We start from the raw sequence: 19126 nt of genomic DNA, 5'->3' as shown, positions 1-19126 counted from the left end.
TAACATTAGTAGGTACTTTATTGGATTTTTCAAACTGATAATAATTGTGAAATTGAACTGTATCTCTTATAGATATTAATTTTATTACTCTAAGAACTATTAATATGACTTGATTTCAATATGTAATTAGTTAACAAATGATATGATAAGTATAGTCCAGGATATTTCACACCTGAAAACACTGGTTCCCAAACTTTGCTAAGGAATCTATTTTTGTGTATAAAGGTAAATTACTATTTTCCCCAATTCAAAACTTCAAAATCAAAAGAAATACGGCAGTCTCAAGACAAAACTGAGCTATGAAAACAATATTTTGTATTTTATCATTGTTTATACCTTAGAGCAAATCATAAGGAGAGAGAGACAGAGACAGAGAGAGACAGAGACAATGAGAGACAGACAGAGAGAGAGAGGGGAATAAAGAGAGAGAGAACATGTTCATTTCCACAAACATCCTAGGTTTTGAGCAGGGATTGTACGACAGAGGTGGTTACATTATCTAAGTACCAAATGTAAAACTGTCTAGAGTCTCATTTATTTTCACCACTTCCACCAACTTCTCCAAAAGTTCCAGGTGCTTCCAGGCAAAAAGCAGCTATTTATGGTGTTTCCAGTTCTAGTTCTCAGTAAGGGAACTGGCAACTGGATCTCAACAGAGGAAAATTGAGTTAGAAGTAGGTCAAGCAAATGAGCCTGAGAATAGCATCATATTTTATATTTCTATAACCCAGCTAGGAATCATATAGAGGAGGATTTAATAAGCCTTTTTAAAAATTATTCATTTAATATGTGTGTAAGATTTTGAAGATCACACAGGCATCACTAATTCATTTACTATTATTTATCTTTAAGGGTTTATATTAGGTAAAATAACAAGAATGACACTCTTTTCGTTGGAATGTTGTATTGTCTGAAAGAATGCACAGTGGTAAGGATACACTGAAGCACTGTTATAATATGTAGAGATTGGGTTTTTGATACAGTATCTTACTGTGCAGTTTAGATTGGCCTTAGACTCACTACGGCCTGCAATGGCCATAAACTTGTAATCCTCCTGTCTCAGGATTTAATGTTCTGGGGTTATAATGTGAACAACCACACCTGAGTAATTTTTTTCTTAAAAAGGAATTATTTTAAGCCAGACTGTTGCCTATATGTAAATTATCAAATTGAAACTACTGCTTTCCTCTGCACACATATGATTGGCAAATGATTAACAGAATATATAAATAGGCATAAAATAGTGATACAACTCTAAAAGTACTTCACAAACAACTCCCCAAAGATTTGCTGAGGTAAATCAGGAATGTCAGAACCTGCTTTGGCTAAGTTTTAGTGACATGTGAATCATTGACATTCACTTCATTTTTATATGAAAGTGAAGGTCATTTTATACTGTACTTTAATTTTATAATTAAACTTGAGGAATACAATGCTAAATAATATAAGAGAATTTTTATTATACCAATACTTACTTTTTGATGTTTCAGCTAAAAACTCTTCTTGTAATATCTATTCTGAGTTTGAGTGTGGAAATGGGGATTGTGTGGACTACGTCCTCACCTGTGATGGTATCCCTCACTGTAAGGACAAATCAGATGAAAAGTTACTCTACTGTGGTAAGTGTTGAACAAAGACTCTTAAGTTGCAGAAAGATATTTTTACTTAGTTTCATAGTTTTAGGTATGTTTGCCTGTCTTTATTTCACATGAATAATTGCCTCAATTTTCTCTCATTGACATTATTTCTGAAGTACATTGACTAAACTGTGCTTGTGATAAAGTGACACACATCATTATCTACACAGTTACTACATTACTCACTGAAGAATATCTTCATCATTTTTCTATCACTTTGATACAAATTAAAATGGAATTGGAGGCTACTTCGTAAGCTGCCCAATCATTTTTATTTACCAATAATTTTAGACCCATATTTCTAAAAACATAATTCAGAAATATTAATGAGTGGTGTATATTGCAGATCTACTCTTTAGCAGAGATCTGCCCACAGACAAGAACAAGTTGAATAGATGTCAAAGTATTGTTAATTCAATTATTGTTTCAAGGATCAGCCTAGGGCTAGTGTTCTTTGATTTGGAAACTGGGATAGCCATGATCCGAAAGAAGTATGGCTTTGCATCACTCGTGCCCCAGGTTGATGACAGCAAGTGAAAATTGTTCTCTGAAGAAGATTGTCTTTGCTGTTGTAGGCTTCAGCACAAATTTGCCTTCATTCCTTCATTAATCTTTCCTGTATAATTGTCCAGATTTTTACTAAAAATAGTGTGATTTATTTTAACTTTATTACACTATCAGCATTAGGTCTCCGTATCATGGAAAATTTGGAGGATCTTCTATTAAAATTGCTTCCTTAAAAATAACTTAATTTTTTAAAACCTTACCATAGCAATAAGTACAACCAAGTAATCAAAGATTTGGTAAATAGAAACATGAGAATTTGACAATTTGCATGTAATTTTTCATTGCAGACTAATATTTTCAGTTAAAATGATAGAGAAATATCTGTTTTATTGCCTTACACAGTAATTATTCAAGTTTTGAGTTTAATTTACAGAATAGGGATTAAATATAGAGTTTGAAGGTGGTAGAAATAATATTAAGTGTAAAAATATACATTTACTATGAAATGAGCCTGAGAATAGCATTATATTTTATATTTCTATAACCCAGCTAGGAATCATATAGAGGAGGATTTAATAAGCCTTTTTAAAAATTATTCATTTAATATGTGTGTAAGATTTTGAAGATCACACAGGCATCACTAATTCATTTACTATTATTTATAATTCTAATTTCTAACACATAGTAATTGTACATTGTTCTGTCACTATTCAAAAATCCTCTTTATTCCCTCTTTTGAGATATTTAGTTAATTTTTGTCAACCTTATTAACCCTGCTGTAGTAGAAAAGGTTACAAGTTATTTCTTCTATCCAAATACACTTGTATTCCCACAGGCTACACATTTTACATCCCTCAGTCTCCCACATCTGTTTCCTGTTCCCATAAGACCTATTGTATTTTCTACTTCCTTGAGAAACACCTTAACTCTCCTATATAATGAGAACATGCAGTTGTAGGTATTCTGTACCTATCTCCCCATTTAACACAGATGATTTCTTGCCGATCTAGCTGTGTTAATGTAAATGACAGATTTTCAGTCTTTTAAAGAGCTTCTTAGCATCCTTCTGTATACTTACACCATGCTTCCCTAATTCATCTTTGACACTGTTTGAGTTCCTTTTGTGGCAATTGTAAATAATATTGCAGTAAACATATTAGTGCAGGTTTTGTTAGGCTGTGGTTATTTTCATCCTTCAATGTACATATAGTAAAATCATTGACTCATATGATAGTTACACTTCACAACTTTTGATATAACTCATGTTTTCTATAATGAATGCACTAAAAATGTACAAGCATTCCATTTTCTGTATGTCTTGACTGGAAATTGTAATCTTTTAGTTATTCTTTTCATGATAGTCATTCAAATGATTACATGGTATTTCATAGTGGTTTTGCCTTGTGTTCTATTGATAGATAGTCAAGCATTTTTTCATATACTTTTTGGCTATTTAGATATTTTTCTCAGAAAATATTAATTTAGACCTACTGGGTATTTCAAGGTTATATTGTTTTTTGATTTTGCTGTTGAGTTGAATTCCTTTATATTTTACATATTAACATTTTTCAGGTATATTTTATATTTTTTTCTGTCTCAGTTTCCATCACTTCTGTTATGTTCTTTGTTATTACTTTCCTTCATATAATTCTGGATTTATTTTACATTTGCTTTGGTAGTTGCCTGAGATACATTGCTTGGACTTATTTGTATAATATTTTATTTTAGGTCATTAATATCACCATATTTTAGTGTTAGCACTCACAACTATACAGTTCACATTTATCACTACATTTGTGGCATCCTGTGACTTTGGGAGTATTGCATTTTAATGTCCTCATTTGATATTTTATTTCATTAATTGGTAGTTCAAAAAATGTTATGAAGCTCAGTGGATATTATAAAGATATTCTAGTAGAAATTTATTGATATTTCTGATTATTTGATATGTACATTTGGAAATGCATGCTTTTTTACATTTTTTATTATAAAGTCCTTACCAAAATTAATGAATTAATGGGTGGAGGTAAAGATGGAAATCTTAGCTGATGTAATAAGATAGAAAATGAAATTTAAAAATATACTTATTAGGGGAAGAAAAATAAACAAAATTCTCTTGTTCAACACAGATAAAATTATTATCCATCCAAAAGAATTGTTTGAAATATTTTTAAAAACCCTCATAGAACCAGAAGTAGAATATATTACTAGTTCTGAGATATCTCTTCTAAATTGATTTTACATTGTATCTTTATTTTTATACATTATAAAAGAATTGTGGAAAACAATATGTAGATATAACCCGATGAGATATGTAGTTAATTCCCAGCTAGGAAACACCAAATCACAAAGCCTCAAGTGAATTATTTGCTTGCTCTTTGGAAAATAAGGGACATTGTAATTCAGACCTTTGATATAGTTCAGGATAGGTTTATGGGTCAGATTCTGTTAGTTAGAAGAGAAATTTTATTCGTGATTTTTACCCTTTAGGAATATTGCTATATGATCTCTAACAGCAAGTTTCTATGTTTATTCATAAGAAAACCGAAGTTGCCGAAGTGGGTTTAAACCTTGCTACAATCGTCGCTGTGTTCCTCATGGCAAACTGTGTGATGGTACAAATGATTGTGGAGACAGCTCTGATGAATTGGATTGTAAAGGTAAGTAATTTTACATCAGTCTTTGCATGTTAGATGTCATTTTATGTATATATAATATATGTATATATTGTTTGTGTATATATTTTAATATGTATATATAATATATCATGTATATATAATAAACACATTATGTTTGTTTATTAAAATGTCACAAAGTTTTTCACCAAGTAAACTATGCTATAAAAATCTCTGATGGCATATTTTGTAAATTTATTTGGAACAGAATGGTAGATTATTGTGTTAAGAAAAGTAAATCAAGGAGGAATGAAGTATCTACACGTTGGTATTCCTTTTTCTTGATTTTCTTGTGTTTTGCAAATTGTATCTTGGATATTCTAAGTTTCTGGGATAATATCCACTGATCAGTGAGTGCATATCAAGTAACTTCTTTTGTGATTGGGTTACCTCACTCTGGATGTTATCCTCCAGATACATCCATTTGCCCAAGAATTTCATGAATTCATTGTTTTTAATTGCTGAGCAGTACTCCATTGTGTAAATGCACCACATTGTCTGTATCCATTCCTCTGTTGAGGGACATCTGGGTTATTTCCAGCTTCTGGCTATTATAAGTAAGGCTGCTATGAACATAGTGGAGCATGTGACCTTATTACATATTACATTCTGGGTATATGCCCAGGAGCGGTATTGCTGGATCTTCTGGTAGTACTATGTCCAATTTTCTGAGGAACCGTCAGATTGATTTCCAGAGTGGTTGTACAAGCTTGCAATCCCACCAACAATGGAGGAATGTTCCTCTTTCTTCGCATCCTTGCCAGCATCTGCTGTCACATGAATTTTTGATCTTAGCCATTCTGACTGGTGTGAGGTGGAATCTCAGGGTTGTTTTGATTTACATTTCCCTGATTATTAATAGGGAACAAAATGCCAATGGAAGGAGTTACAGAGAAAAGTTTGGAGCTAAGACGAAAGGATGGACCATCCAGAGACTACCTCTCCCAGGGATCCATCCCATAATCTGCCACCAAACACACACTATTGCACATGCCAGCAAGATTTTGCTGAAGGGACCCTGATATAGCTGTCTCTTATGAGTCTATGCCAGTGCCTGGCTAATATAAAAGTGCATGCTCACAGTCATCTATTGGATGGAACACAGGGCCCCCAATGGAGGAGCTAGAGAAAGTAGCCAAGGAGCTAAAGGTGTCTGCAACCCTATAGGTAGAACAACAATATCAACTAACCAGTACCCCGGAGCTCTTGTCTCTAGCTGCACATGTATCAGAAGATGGCCTAGTTGGCCATTATTGGGAAGAGAGGGCCCTTGGTCTTGCAAACTTTATATGCCCCAGTACAGGGGAATACCAGGACCAAGAAGTGGGAGTGGGTGGGTAGGGGAGCAGGGCGGGGGGAGGGTATAGTAGACTTTCGGGATAGCATTTGAAATGTAAATGAAGAAAATATCTAATAAAAAATTGGAAAAAAAAGTAAGAAAAGTAAATCAAAAACAAATAAACAAACAAAAATAAACCATAATTGGGGATATGAGAATTTCATGATCTCTCTTATATATGAAATGCAAAACAGTATTGATCTCATATCAAACTTGAGAAACGATGGTGATTACCATAGGATACCACCTGAAGAAAGCATCATCAGTGGGTACAATGATACAGTTTGGTGCACGCAGGAATTCAATTTTGTAAATCAGTTTAAAAAGTTATGATTTCCTTTGTAGTTTCTGCTTTCTAATTCACATTTAAACTATTGTCATTTCTTTAATCTCGTTTTTATATACTTGCTTTTAGAGTATTTATATCCGAGTATGGAACACTGAATAGACTGTTCTAATAATGACTACTATATTACTTAGTTCTCTTAATCCACCATTCAATTTCTTAGCAAATGGGTAAAATACTTAGATTTTGTCTTTAAAATAAGTTAAACAGATTTATTGAGGCATATTTAAAATGCAGTATATGTCACTTGTCTTAAATATACTCAATGGTTTTTAATAAATTACCCACGTTTGCACTCATCAAACCAATAAATTTCTGAATGTTTATCTGGGAAGGTTCCTCATCTTGATTCTCATTTCCTCCACAATTTTCCCATTTATAGGCGCTTCATAAAATTAAGATATGCAGTATGCAAGTTTTTCAGTTCCTGTTTCTTTCACTTAATTATGTCTTTCAGATGCATCCATGTTATAAAATATACTACTATGTCATGAATCATTACTACTCGCGTTTTCTTTTATTATTTCTCCTTTTGGGTTTGCCACTTCAAACCCTCCCTTCTTTTAAATTCATTGCAATTTTTCTCAATAATTGTTCTTATATGTATATATGTATGTTTATAAACTATGTCCCAAGTAAAACCTTCTGTGCATGATATTACATGTATGTGTGTTTTCAGGGCTGAACTTTGGTCTAAGATAACCAGGTGGCCTGCTACTTTCAGGGCTAATTTTTGTTCTTATATAACGAGGGGGTATACTAGAAATAGTGTTTCTGGGGAAGACTATTTCTCCCATTCTTACTGTCTGAATTTTTAAGGTGTTTCACCAATGTGTACTCAATTTCTAAAACACTAGAGTACAAAAACCAATTGGATAAGTATATTAATATTATGTTGAATGGTAAATAATACTAAGTTAATAATATTCTATATAAAATGTAATGCTAATGTTGTGTTTTTAAAACTACTGACTACTAATAACCATGAATTGACTGCTAATATTTGTAGGTCAAGTAAGAAAATATCAAGCTATCTAAAATCGGGACCTAACAAGTATTTGTAATGAAAAACGCCTCCGAAAAATCTCTTAATTTACTGAGCACACATTTTAAGTATACCAAGCTAGACTAAAAGACAAAATTAGCACATATGTACCTCTGCCTCTGGGAAAAATTAAACTTACGGGGCACTAGAAGTTTGAAGGCCTATTGTATTTTGCCACATTAACAGGAAATTATTATGGACATTGGTCATGAGGTGAGTGTACTATGACTGCAATTCTTGAAAACTTGCAGATGAAACTATTCCAAATATTCGGAAAGCCAGAGATTCTGTAGTAAATTTCAGATGGAAGAATTTATTGGCTTTTAGGCTCAATAAGAAAATAAGGAGGAAAACTCAAATAGTGTAAAGGATGGATATTTTATAGAAAGCATTAAAATTACTTGCTAAATTAAATATAAGAGTCCAAGTATATTTTAGATGTAGCAGAAATGTTGACTCAAGAATATTTTTACTCAGGGAAGTCTCACCATTCAGTTAAAGCACTGTAGAGAAAGCAAGATTGCAAGTTTGAGCTACAGGTAACAATTTATCTTGATGAATCAGAGGTAATTTCTTAATTATGTTGATGAAAATCAACTTGCTAAAGTCATAGGAGGCATCAGATCAAACGCTAAATGAAGCAGAAAACCATTCAGTAAGAGATTATTGATAATGGATATAGAAAATCTTTATAAAATAATTGATGGAAAGGAAAAGTGTGAGATAGAAATGGGATAAGATGTCTCCAAAGAATGGCAAAACAGGGGAAATGTGTACAAATGATTCAAGATCTCCCAGGAAGGCTTGCAACGCTCCACAGCCTGTAGTACAACCATTAACTTTATTGTTACTTGACGTTCGAAAGCAGATTTACTGTATTTTGAAATTTAGTTATTTCATATTACTTAAAAAAGTTTAAAAACAATAAAAATTCATAAGATATTGAAAGGAGATACAGGAAATAGATAAACCTTTTAAAAAAGGAAGAAATAAAGTGATAAATTGGTACTATTTATCAAATAGTTTCAATAGTTTTAAGCAGAAGAAAATGCATTAAACTAGGTTGATGGTAAAAAATAAGAAGAAAGACATTGAAGTAACTAAATAAAAATATGTGGAAATCATGTATCATAAGATTTTTTTTTTCTCAAATGAAGCCATTGGACCTTAATGCTATTATTAGCTTTTCTGAAATAAGTAGGATTGTCTTAAGATGGTAATAAATTGGTGTGTTCAAATTTAGAAAATACAGTGCATAGTAATAAAATTGTTCTGGATATAGTAAATAAGTAAGTCTTATAAAATATATAGATAAAATACATTATATCTAATTATATCAATAGCAAATGACAAAGAACAGTATTAAGAAGCAATGTTGTCCTTCTTTTTAAAGCTTAACAATCTCATCTACAGTCTTATCATAAATGGGCACTAGAAATCATTCTCTGTAATAGTGTTTCTGTTGAAATTAAATATTTATTAAATGAACAGACACACACACACACATTGTCTTTATATTTTAATATCCCTTAATTACCTCACTAGCAGGGCTGCTCCTTAAACTCCATGCAGTTAATCCTAAGTTATTTCTTACTAGTATACTCTATCTTGGCCTCTCTGGACCCAGAGGGCTGTCCAACTGGTCTGTGGTCTAGACCATGTCTCATGGTTCCCTCACATGGCAGCCAATCCACTCTGTCCTGTACTCTTCTCAGGGATGATGTCTCTCCTCTTCTCCACACTGTTCTGGCCTCGTAGATCTCCTCTCTTCTTTCTCATGATTCCTGGCCTGGGAAACCAAAACCCCATGTCTCTTCTCTTCAGATATTGGCTGCTGGCATTATTTACCATTCAGAATTAACTGTGGGCAGACTCCTTCTCTCTCCTGTAAGCAGTTTTGGGGATTAAAATTAAAATGCAAGCAGAATTAGGCCAAACCCACTACATTCCCCCATTTTGCCCAATTAAAAATGATCTTTTCTCTTAGATATAAGTTGAACCCAATTATATCAGTTATGCAAATTATAAGATATGATATACACTTATAACCTCTAGTCCATCATATTTGTCAATTTAGGTAAAGTACTTTATCATCAATCCTAATAATTCTGTACCTGAATTATGTTTGCTTTTAACTTGTAATACTATCTAAAAACCATCTTTTCAATTCTAGAACATCTTTAATGCTAAAGAACTGAAGTTCAATTATGAGACTATGACTAGTCATCAATCTCATCAGAGATCTGAAAAGGAATTAAATATTACCTGAACATGTAAGAAGCACAAAACATAACTTCCAAAACAATACAATTTGTAGAGATAGCTGACTTCCTAGACATTCCCCAATATTTCTCTTAATGTTAAAGCATCTGTTTTCAGCCTCTGACCCAGAAATATCTGACAGACTTTAAGTGAAGCAGAAATTAGGAAGGACTAGCTTACTCTTTCTGGGCAGAGCTTAGCTGACTATATCACACCTGTGTGTCCTTTTTTTTGGACCCTAATTACCTACAGAATGAAATTAGGGTTTTTCTTACCCAGTGGCTAGCTTGCCACAATTGAAGTGAATCCAATTGGAGGTAATGATACTCACTCTCTTCCTTTCTCCTAGTAGAAAGATCTATTAATAATAAAATTATTTTAAATGCCATATTCTGTGGATCTCTTATGCTTTCAAAGCCTATCTTTCTATATATAGTATATCTGAACTACTAACTAAACCTTTACTACTCTAGGCTATATGTTATTTGAATAATATTGAAAGCACTTATTGTAATTAAATAAGAATCTAAAATAGCCATAAGTTTACTATCTAACCTGTAACTTGCACTACTTAATTATCCTAAATAATTTGTAGTAGCAGCTATTAGAAATACTGGATCTAAGCTTTGCATTCTTAAATGAGTGACATAGGCACGATGCCTAGCTAAGAGTAACAAAATTTATTTTAAAGTTTGTGTTAATATACAAGGAATTATTCCAATGAAAATCTTTAAACTAGTATCAATAACAAATTCTGTCCCAATGTAAGAAATTAAAACTTCAAGTCTACATCAAACTGAAAAGATTTCTACCAATATAAGATTATGGCTATGAAATGTTTTGATGAAGAGTAAATTTAGTAATCCATCACCATATATTCAATTTCTTATAGCATTACTCTACCCCCTTTTTCTTTTCAGTCCCTAAAGGAAAAAGAGGAGAGGAAAGATAGAAATCCCCAAATTTAAGCTCTCTCTAGTTTCCTCCCCGTCCAAAATTATGACCATTTCCAAATTATCCCTTAAAATGACAAACGATCTATAATCTATGAAATAACCATAATTAGACACCCAAGGAATTTGGTGATGTCTTGCCAAAAGATTCTTCCTGATAATGAATTTTTTAAGGGTAGGGAAATTGGAAAAATTGATTTGACTAAAGAAAGCTAGCATTAGCCGGGCGTGGTGGCGCACGCCTTTAGTCCCAGCACTCGGGAGGCAGAGGCAGGCGGATTTCTGAGTTCGAGGCCAGCCTGGTCTACAAAGTAAGTGCCAGGACAGCCAGGGCTACACAGAGAAACCCTGTCTTGAAAAACCAAAAAAAAAAAAAAAAAGAAAGAAAGCTAGCATTAGCATTTGTTACCCAGTCTCTGTACACTTCTGCTTGTGGACGTTGTACATCGTGGTGCGGAGCCTAGTGCGCACACGATGTACAACGTCCACAAGCAGGAGTTCTTTATATATATATTGGATATTAGTCCCCTATCTGATTCAGGATAGGTAAAAATCCTTTCCCAATCTGTTGGTGGTCTTTTTGTCTTGTTGACAGTGTCTTTTGCCTTGCAGAAGCTTTGCAACTTTATGAGGTCCCATTTATCAATTCTTGATCTTATAGCATAAGCCATTGCTGTTCTATTCAGGAACTTTTCCCCTGTACCCATATCTTCGAGGCTTTTCCTTACTTTCTCCTCTATAAGTTTCAGTGTCTCTGGTTTTATGTGGAGTTCCTTAATCCACTTAGATTTGACCTTAGCACAAGGAGATAGGAATGGATCAATTCGCATTCTTCTACATGATAACCTCCAGTTGTGCCAGCACCATTTGTTGAAAATGCTGTCTTTTTTCCACTGGATGGTTTTAGCTCCCTTTTCAAACTCAAGTTACCATAAGTGTGTGGGTTCATCTCTGGGTCTTCAATTCTGTTCCATTGGTCTACTTGTCTGTTGCTATAGTATACTCTGGTTTCTCTTCAGATCGTATAAATCATTTGCCTACCTTTTCCTAGGGCCTGCTCTCCTCTGATCTCACTCCTAGAGGATTAATGTCAGTAATACCACCTAACTTATAACCACCTTCATCTTGATAACTGAAAGAACTCATAGCAATTAAAATCGTTTTAATATGATTATCTTTTGAGATAGCCTTTCTCTCTGTGCCTTTATTTTCTACATTTGGTATCAAAGTCTGGATTTCTTTCTTTCTTACTTTCTTTCTTTCTTTCTTTCTTTCTTTCTTTCTTTCTTTCTTTCTTTCTTTCTTTCTTCCCTTCTTTCTTTCTTTCTTTCTTTCTTTCTTTCTTTCTTTCTTTCTTTCTTTCTTTCTTTCTTTTTTCCAGTGTATAAACAATGATGAGTATTTTTCCTTTCTATCCTTAGGAGAATACAGTTTCCTTTTTTCCTACCTTCTAAGGAGATTAGTATCTGTGGAAATATAATTATATCTCTTTTCTCTTTATATTACTTAAATAATCACCACTATTTCTTCCTTCTATCCTTAAGACAATGCAATTTCCCTTTATCCCTCCCTTCTATGGAGATTAATATATCTTTAAAACCATTTAAAGCCTTTATTACTTAAAAATTCTTAAAACAATTACCACTATTTCTCCTTTCTATCCTTAAGACAATGTAATTTTCATTTATTCATTCCTTCTGATACATACCTCTTTATTAATATTTGTCTAGAAAATGTTTCTCTCTGCCTTTGTTTCATATATTTGAGATCAAAACCTGAATTTCTTTATTTTAAAAATGCTTAAAGCAATTACCACAATTTCTCCCTTCTACCTTCAAAGCAATGCCATTTTTTCTTTATTCATCCCCTTTATGGAAATTAATATCTCTTAATTAATATTTGTTGAGATATTGTTTCTATGTCCATGGCTTTGTTTTTTACATTTAAGATCAAAGATCTGAAGTTTTCATTTTAAAAACACTTAAAGCAGTTACCACAATTTCTCCCTTCTACCGGAAAACAATGTCCTTTTCTTTATTCCTACCTTCTAAGGAGATTAGTATCTGTGGATATATAATTATTTCCCCTTTCTCTTTATATAACTTGGATTAACATTCTTCCCTATGTATTTCACTTCAATTCCCTTCTATTTTACGTATAAGCTTATTTGCAGGCTAATTTATTAATGAATGTTACCCTAAGTTATCTCAGAATTCCCATGTTCCAAGAAAACTGTTGCTTGTGAAGCCTTGACTTAATTTTCCAATAGCTCTTCTATTCCCACCTTATTTAAACCTGTTCTCTGAAGCCAGCCTTGTCGCAGCAGGATAAGCCTGCACTCTGCTGCTACCCTCTCACAGCAGGAGTCATTAGCATCCTAGGCTTAAGCTGCTGGAAGAAATGTATAGCCTGAATAATTGTTGTTGAACAGGAAATCTATTCAAGTGGAGGTCACATTGTATATGCAGATTTTCCTCACCCGGGAGCATCCAGGCCCTGGGGGCTAGTATTTAGCATTACAATATATAGTAAAGGAAACCTCAACACACTTCTTCCTCTAGGGTTGGTCTCACTACCTGTGTGCAGCTCTCCTTGGCAGGTATCCCAAGGCTCTGTCATCCCCCAAATTTTGGGCTTCACAAGATAATCCAGGCTTCTTTTTAAAGTTTCACAAATTAGCCTTTCTAAGTCTTCAGGCAGAGGCACTCCTATCACATCAGGGCCTCAATAGCTGTCCTTAGACATGGAGGAAAACTCTCTATTCTATCCTTGACACTAAAACCCAAACCACATGGCCAAAACTGCAAAATCTTATGCTTGCTGGTGCTGGAACATTTCCCACCCCTTGTTAAAATAATAACTTCAACAGCTTTCTGGTTTGTATGGTTTCCTTCATCATCTAAGCTTGACCATCCTGTTACTTGCTCTACACACCAGGCTAGAATTGAAAGCACCTAGCTGTTTTCTCCTGAGTGCCCTGGTTAAAGGTCTGTGCCATCAGTCCTGCATCTAAGCTTTTCTTTAGTTGTTATTTTTTCACATGTTGAAAGCTAAGCTGGTTGGAGTCTTTCCCTGAGGTCACCACTCCCTATATTCCATTTTTAAATCTGTTTATAAATAGCTCCATTTCACTTGCTAGAGCTTCTTTTCTCTGTTTTTACTTGCTCAGCTTGCTCCTTTTCATTATAGATTTTCATAGGATTAAATACAAATAACTGCACAACAGAGTCAATACTAGACTGTTTTGAAATTTCTCTCTCAAAATAATTGATCCAAATCTTTTTACTTTAGCCTCAGGTAGACATTTTGTTCACTGGACAAAAAGTATCCACATTCTTTGTCAAAATATCACAAGTATAATCTCTAGACCACATAATAATATTCTTCTCTTAAACATCTTGAGCCAGGCCCCTATACATCAAATCATCCTTATCAACAATATCTTACATGTTCCTACTATTATGGCCAATTAAGTCCCCACTTAAAGCATTCAAATCATTTTCTAATCCATAGTACATCTATTTATCTCTTAACAGTAACATGGTCTTGCCTATCACATCATTACTCCCGTCCCTGGTTCGAATTTCTGTCTTAATTAGGGTTTTATTGCTATGAAGCGACACCATGGCCATGGAAACTATTATAAAGACATACATTTAATTGGGGCTGGTTAACAGGTTATAGGTTTAATCCATTATTTTCACTATAGGAAACATGTTGTTGGCATGCCATCATGCATGGTGCTGGAGAAGAAGTTGAAAGTTGGGCATCTTGACCCTCACGTAGTAGAAAAAGAGCCAAATGGGAACTCAAGCCTGGCCCCACAGTGGCTTATTTCTTCCAGCAAAGCCATACCTATTCCAACAAGGACACACCTCCTAATAGTCCCATTCGGTATGAGTCAAACATCAATTTTTGGGGACATTTCTATTCAAACCAGCACACATATCATTAGTAGTTATTAGTAACCCCCTTTTTAGTCCAAAAATGCATAGTAAAAATACATGATAAAAATAATTATTTTGGATTTCTTGTCTTTTTTAAATTCATAGAAAAACCCAGAATCTTCATCAATCTTTATTTATTGTCCCTTTAAAGGTATTCCTTCCATTACTGAGAGCTTAGACCTGAAGCTATTTGAACAGATATGAAGAGCTGCTCAGATATTTTTTTTATTTTGTATTCTTCCTGTGTTGTTGTTGGCTGAGTGACTAGTTGTGTGTGGGGTACATAAAGGATTAACATATTGTACTAAGTATCAATTGTCTCCTTGGGTAGTAAGTGGTATATCAATGTCCTTGGTCACTAGAGTACTTTCAGGTAGACGAGAAAACTAGGAGTTCTGAGGCTTCCCAAAGGAAAAAGAACTCCTGGTTGTTTTTTCTATTTTTTTTTTTGTCTTTGTTTTCAAAACTGCTCAGAAAGTCCCTAAAAAGACTCTCTCTCTCTCTCTCTCTCTCTCTCTCTCTCTCTATATATATATATATATATATATATATATATATATATATGTAAATTAAAAAATTAAAGTCCTTCTGTGTTTGTACACTTTGTACACCTAAGCATTTATGAAACCCTTTAATAGAACGTGTATATGAAAGTAAGCAAATTAACATTGCCACAGAAAATTTAATGTCATTTGTGTTCAAATACCCATGTCAAGTTCTTTAGCTTCAGGCAGCATGGGAAGTAGGAAGAGAGAACTAATATAAGTTATTTATAAGAATTATCCTGTGAACCAAAGAAAGATCTATTGATTTTTATGACTTCTTGTTCTCATAACCTATTTTAATTGTCAAAGTAAAAAGAAAGTGGGAGAAAGAAGAAAACTAGGGAAGTGTATGGAAGGAACTGTGGCTTTGATTATTATCTTTCAGCTCCTTTTGATCCACTGCCCCTGTCAGACCTTATTTTGTGGCATCTCACTTCTACTCCTGGTGTGCATGGGGTTGCATTCTCCCTAGTATTCTATTGACTAAGAGCTTATTGTAGACTATCTGGAGGGAAAAGCTAAATATTTTACACTTGGCTTATCTTTATTTGAACCAAATAAGTTTCTTTCTCTCTTATTCAAGGCTTTTAGCCTGGGGAAAAATGATCAGACAACTTGCTTTTTCACCTAACGATTAGAATTGCAATAGTTCTCTCCTTAGAAATCACCCTAGGAATTTAACTGCAGCAACAGGTAGTAGGATTTGATTTTTTTCTACCAGAATTGGCATTTGTTTATTTATTGTGTAGTTTGAGTGAATTGGACTCAGTATTTGCAAGCATTCCTATATTTGTTCCCAGTTGGTGGCTCTGTTTTATTAACTTAGGGAGTGCGACCTTCTTGGAGGAAGTATGCCATTTGTGTCTGATATTGCGAGATGGATGACTTTTGCCATTTTGAATTTGCTATTTCTTGTTTGTGGTTTGAGATGTGGGCTATTCGCTTCTGCTTCAGCTCCCATGGTTGCTGCTTACTACCTCAGGTTTGGGCCCAAATATGCCTATCCCTCTAAAACTGTAATCTAACTGAACTCTTTAAGTTATTTTGGTCATGGTATGTTATTACAGGAATAGAAGAGAAAATAATATAGTTATTTGATTAACTTACAGCTTTTGCATGGTGTAATAGTTTATCATTAGTATAACCAATATACCTGGTCCAATAGCGTTAAAAAGTTTTATTATGTTTCATGATATCAAAGACCATGGCCTTTAATCCATGTTTGTGGGTCTGTGGTGAAACAAAACACTATGGCTGCAGTAGAATATAGAGGGGGGTTGATTATCTTAGAACAGAAAGAGAACAGAGACAAAGAAAGAGTTGAAGATAGGTCTAACTTACAGAGATACAACCTAGTAACCTAATTTTTCCAGCTAGGGTACACTTATTAAAATTTCTACCACCTGCCTAGATAATGACATATGCATTATTCCACATGTTTAACACAGGAAGTTTTCAGGGGGTGTTTCTCTTTCATAAATTACCCCTGCATTCATTATCAATGTAGGGGTCATTGCTTCCTACCACCATTCTGACCCTAATGCTTACAGAATTTTGTAAGTACATTTAAAAAAAAATTCTTGGATGGAGGAGTTGGAAAAGGGACTGAAGGAGCTGAGGGGTTTTGCAGCCCCATGGTGGGAGCAACAGTGTCAACAGGCTGGACCCACTTCCCCCCGGAGCTCCCGAGGACTGGATCACCAACCAACTGGACTCATGGTGCTAACCACATATGTGGCAGAAGACGGTCTTGTAGGACATCAGTGGGAGGAGAGGCCCTTGGGCCTGAAGATATTCAATGGTCCAGTATATGGGAAGGCCAGGGTGAGAGTATGGGAGTGGGTGGGTGGGTGGGGGAATCACCCTAATAGAGGCAGGGAGAGGGGGAGGAGATAGGGGGTTTCTGAAGGGGAGACCTGAAAAGGGGAAAACATCTGAAATATAAGTAAAGAAAATATCCAAAAACAAAAAGTAAAAGACAATTTCTTTCTCATTCATTACTGTTTATCCTTTCTGTAGTTTGAAACTCCCTTATCTAGTCATAAAATTAGTGAAGCCATAAGTAAAGAAGACAACCAGTTCCACTTGTTATCTGTATTCTGTTTATGCCAGTCCATCCCTATACCAACATTTATTAGCCCTATTTGGTGATTTGAATAAGACTAGCCCCCAACAGGCTCACAGATTTAAACACTTGGTCCCCAGTTGGTGGAACTGTTTGGGGAGGATTAGTCGGTTTGATTTTATTGGAGGAGACTGTTGCCTGAGTCCTCCCTTCTTCCTGGTCCCCCACTCCCCTTGGAGGCAATGGATGAGAAGGCATGAAATCAATATCACAGACTTCAAGAACAAGTGAGAATGAAGAAGTGAGCTCATTTATTAATTCTTGTGGAGCGCCCTTTATACCCTCCACAGTGGTCCCAAGCAATCATGTTAGCAGTTCCTGATTGGCTGTCATTGTCTGCATCACCAGTATCTAGACTGTCAGGCAGGCTTTAATTTGGCCCTTTTGTGAAAGTGGCCTCTGTGGCTGTGTGACCCCTCTTGCTGTTTATAGAAGATTATGCAGAAGCTGACACAATTCTGGCACCAGGGACTTTCTGTTCCTCCTACAGGAGAAATATCATGTTTGGAAGATGTTGAGATCTCAGAAGGTCGTACTATTGCCATATAGCTCTGTCTCTCTTTTTCTGTCTCATACATGTGTCTGAGATATGATCTCTCAGCTGCTGTGCCAGCACTATGCCTCCCTGCTTTCCTGTAGACATGCTGTCTACCATGATGGTTATGGACTCACCCTCTGGCTCTGTGAGCCCCAAATGCAATCTTTCTTCTGTAAGTTGCCTTGTCCATGATATCTTTTAACAGAAAAAGAAAAGCATCTCAGAAACCCCTTTGCAGAAAAGAAAGGAAGAAACGTATCTTCATAATTTCTGCTCTTAGACCCATTCTCCTGAGGTCCAACATCACTTGATGTTGGTCTCTAACAAATCTATTCAACTTCACAGGTGTATTTACTTTTAATATAATTAAGAGTTTCTATTTTTATTTTCATTTTTTTGTACAGAACTCCATTTTTCTTACTGTTCTACGGTTCTTGATTTTCACAAGAGCTCCCAATATAACATATGAATTTCTGTAACCCTAAAAACCTTGAACTTCTAGTTGTGTTTACCATCATACTGTGTACCTGGGGTCACTATTCTCTTTACTACCCCATCAGATGTACTTCCTCCTACCACATGGAGGAGTTCCTATTGAAGTTTGAAGAACACTGGTAAGATGGTGTTCTTCAGGATTGGTCACACAGGAGTCTTCTTGGAATCCTTCACTGATTCTATGGTTAAATCATTTTTGAATTGCACCTTTGTAGGCTTTCTTTTATCTGTAATGTTACTTCACAGGGAGCATGTATTCTGTTTTCTTAACAAAGGGATTATATGGAATCATTTGGAGTATAGCTAATGAAAGACCAATAGTGAGATAAAATAATAAAGTGTAAATGATTGAAAGAGTATCTCCTGTCTTTACCATTTCTACTGGGAGAAAACTGAAAATGGAATGAAATAAGAATATTATAAAATGCTTTTTTTTAGAACAGAAAAATTACTTTTCTCTTTGTGGAATAATTCATGTATCTCTGCTGATAATGACATTACTGTTCACATATTAAGTTGTTCCTTTTAATGAAAAAATAGTCAAATAATTTTAATCACAAATTGTAAATAAAACACTTATTCTAACCATTATTTAAAAAGAAATAAGTATGTAATTTCAAGATACAATGAAATATAATAAGAACAGTATGCTGTAGAATATAAATGATATAAATAATTCTGAGTAAACTTTGAATTATATATATATATATAT

General features: G+C 34.4%; 1 protein-coding gene across 3 annotated transcripts in view; it reads left to right on the top strand.

The window, feature by feature from the left end:
• The window catches only part of Lrp1b (LDL receptor related protein 1B), a 1970757-nt gene that overhangs the window by 1655632 nt on the left and 295999 nt on the right, over window positions 1-19126 (top strand). For all 3 annotated transcript variants that reach the window (XM_029472167.1, XM_021181392.2, XM_029472172.1), the window contains exons 46-47: window positions 1491-1619; window positions 4685-4804. In XM_029472167.1, coding sequence (XP_029328027.1) covers window positions 1491-1619; window positions 4685-4804 — 249 coding nt within the window. The remainder of the gene's footprint in view (window positions 1-1490; window positions 1620-4684; window positions 4805-19126) is intronic.

Source organism: Mus caroli, chromosome 2, assembly GCF_900094665.2.
Source record: "Mus caroli chromosome 2, CAROLI_EIJ_v1.1, whole genome shotgun sequence".
Classification (NCBI taxonomy): domain Eukaryota; kingdom Metazoa; phylum Chordata; class Mammalia; order Rodentia; family Muridae; genus Mus; species Mus caroli.
This window is presented reverse-complemented; position numbering and strand designations above follow the sequence as displayed.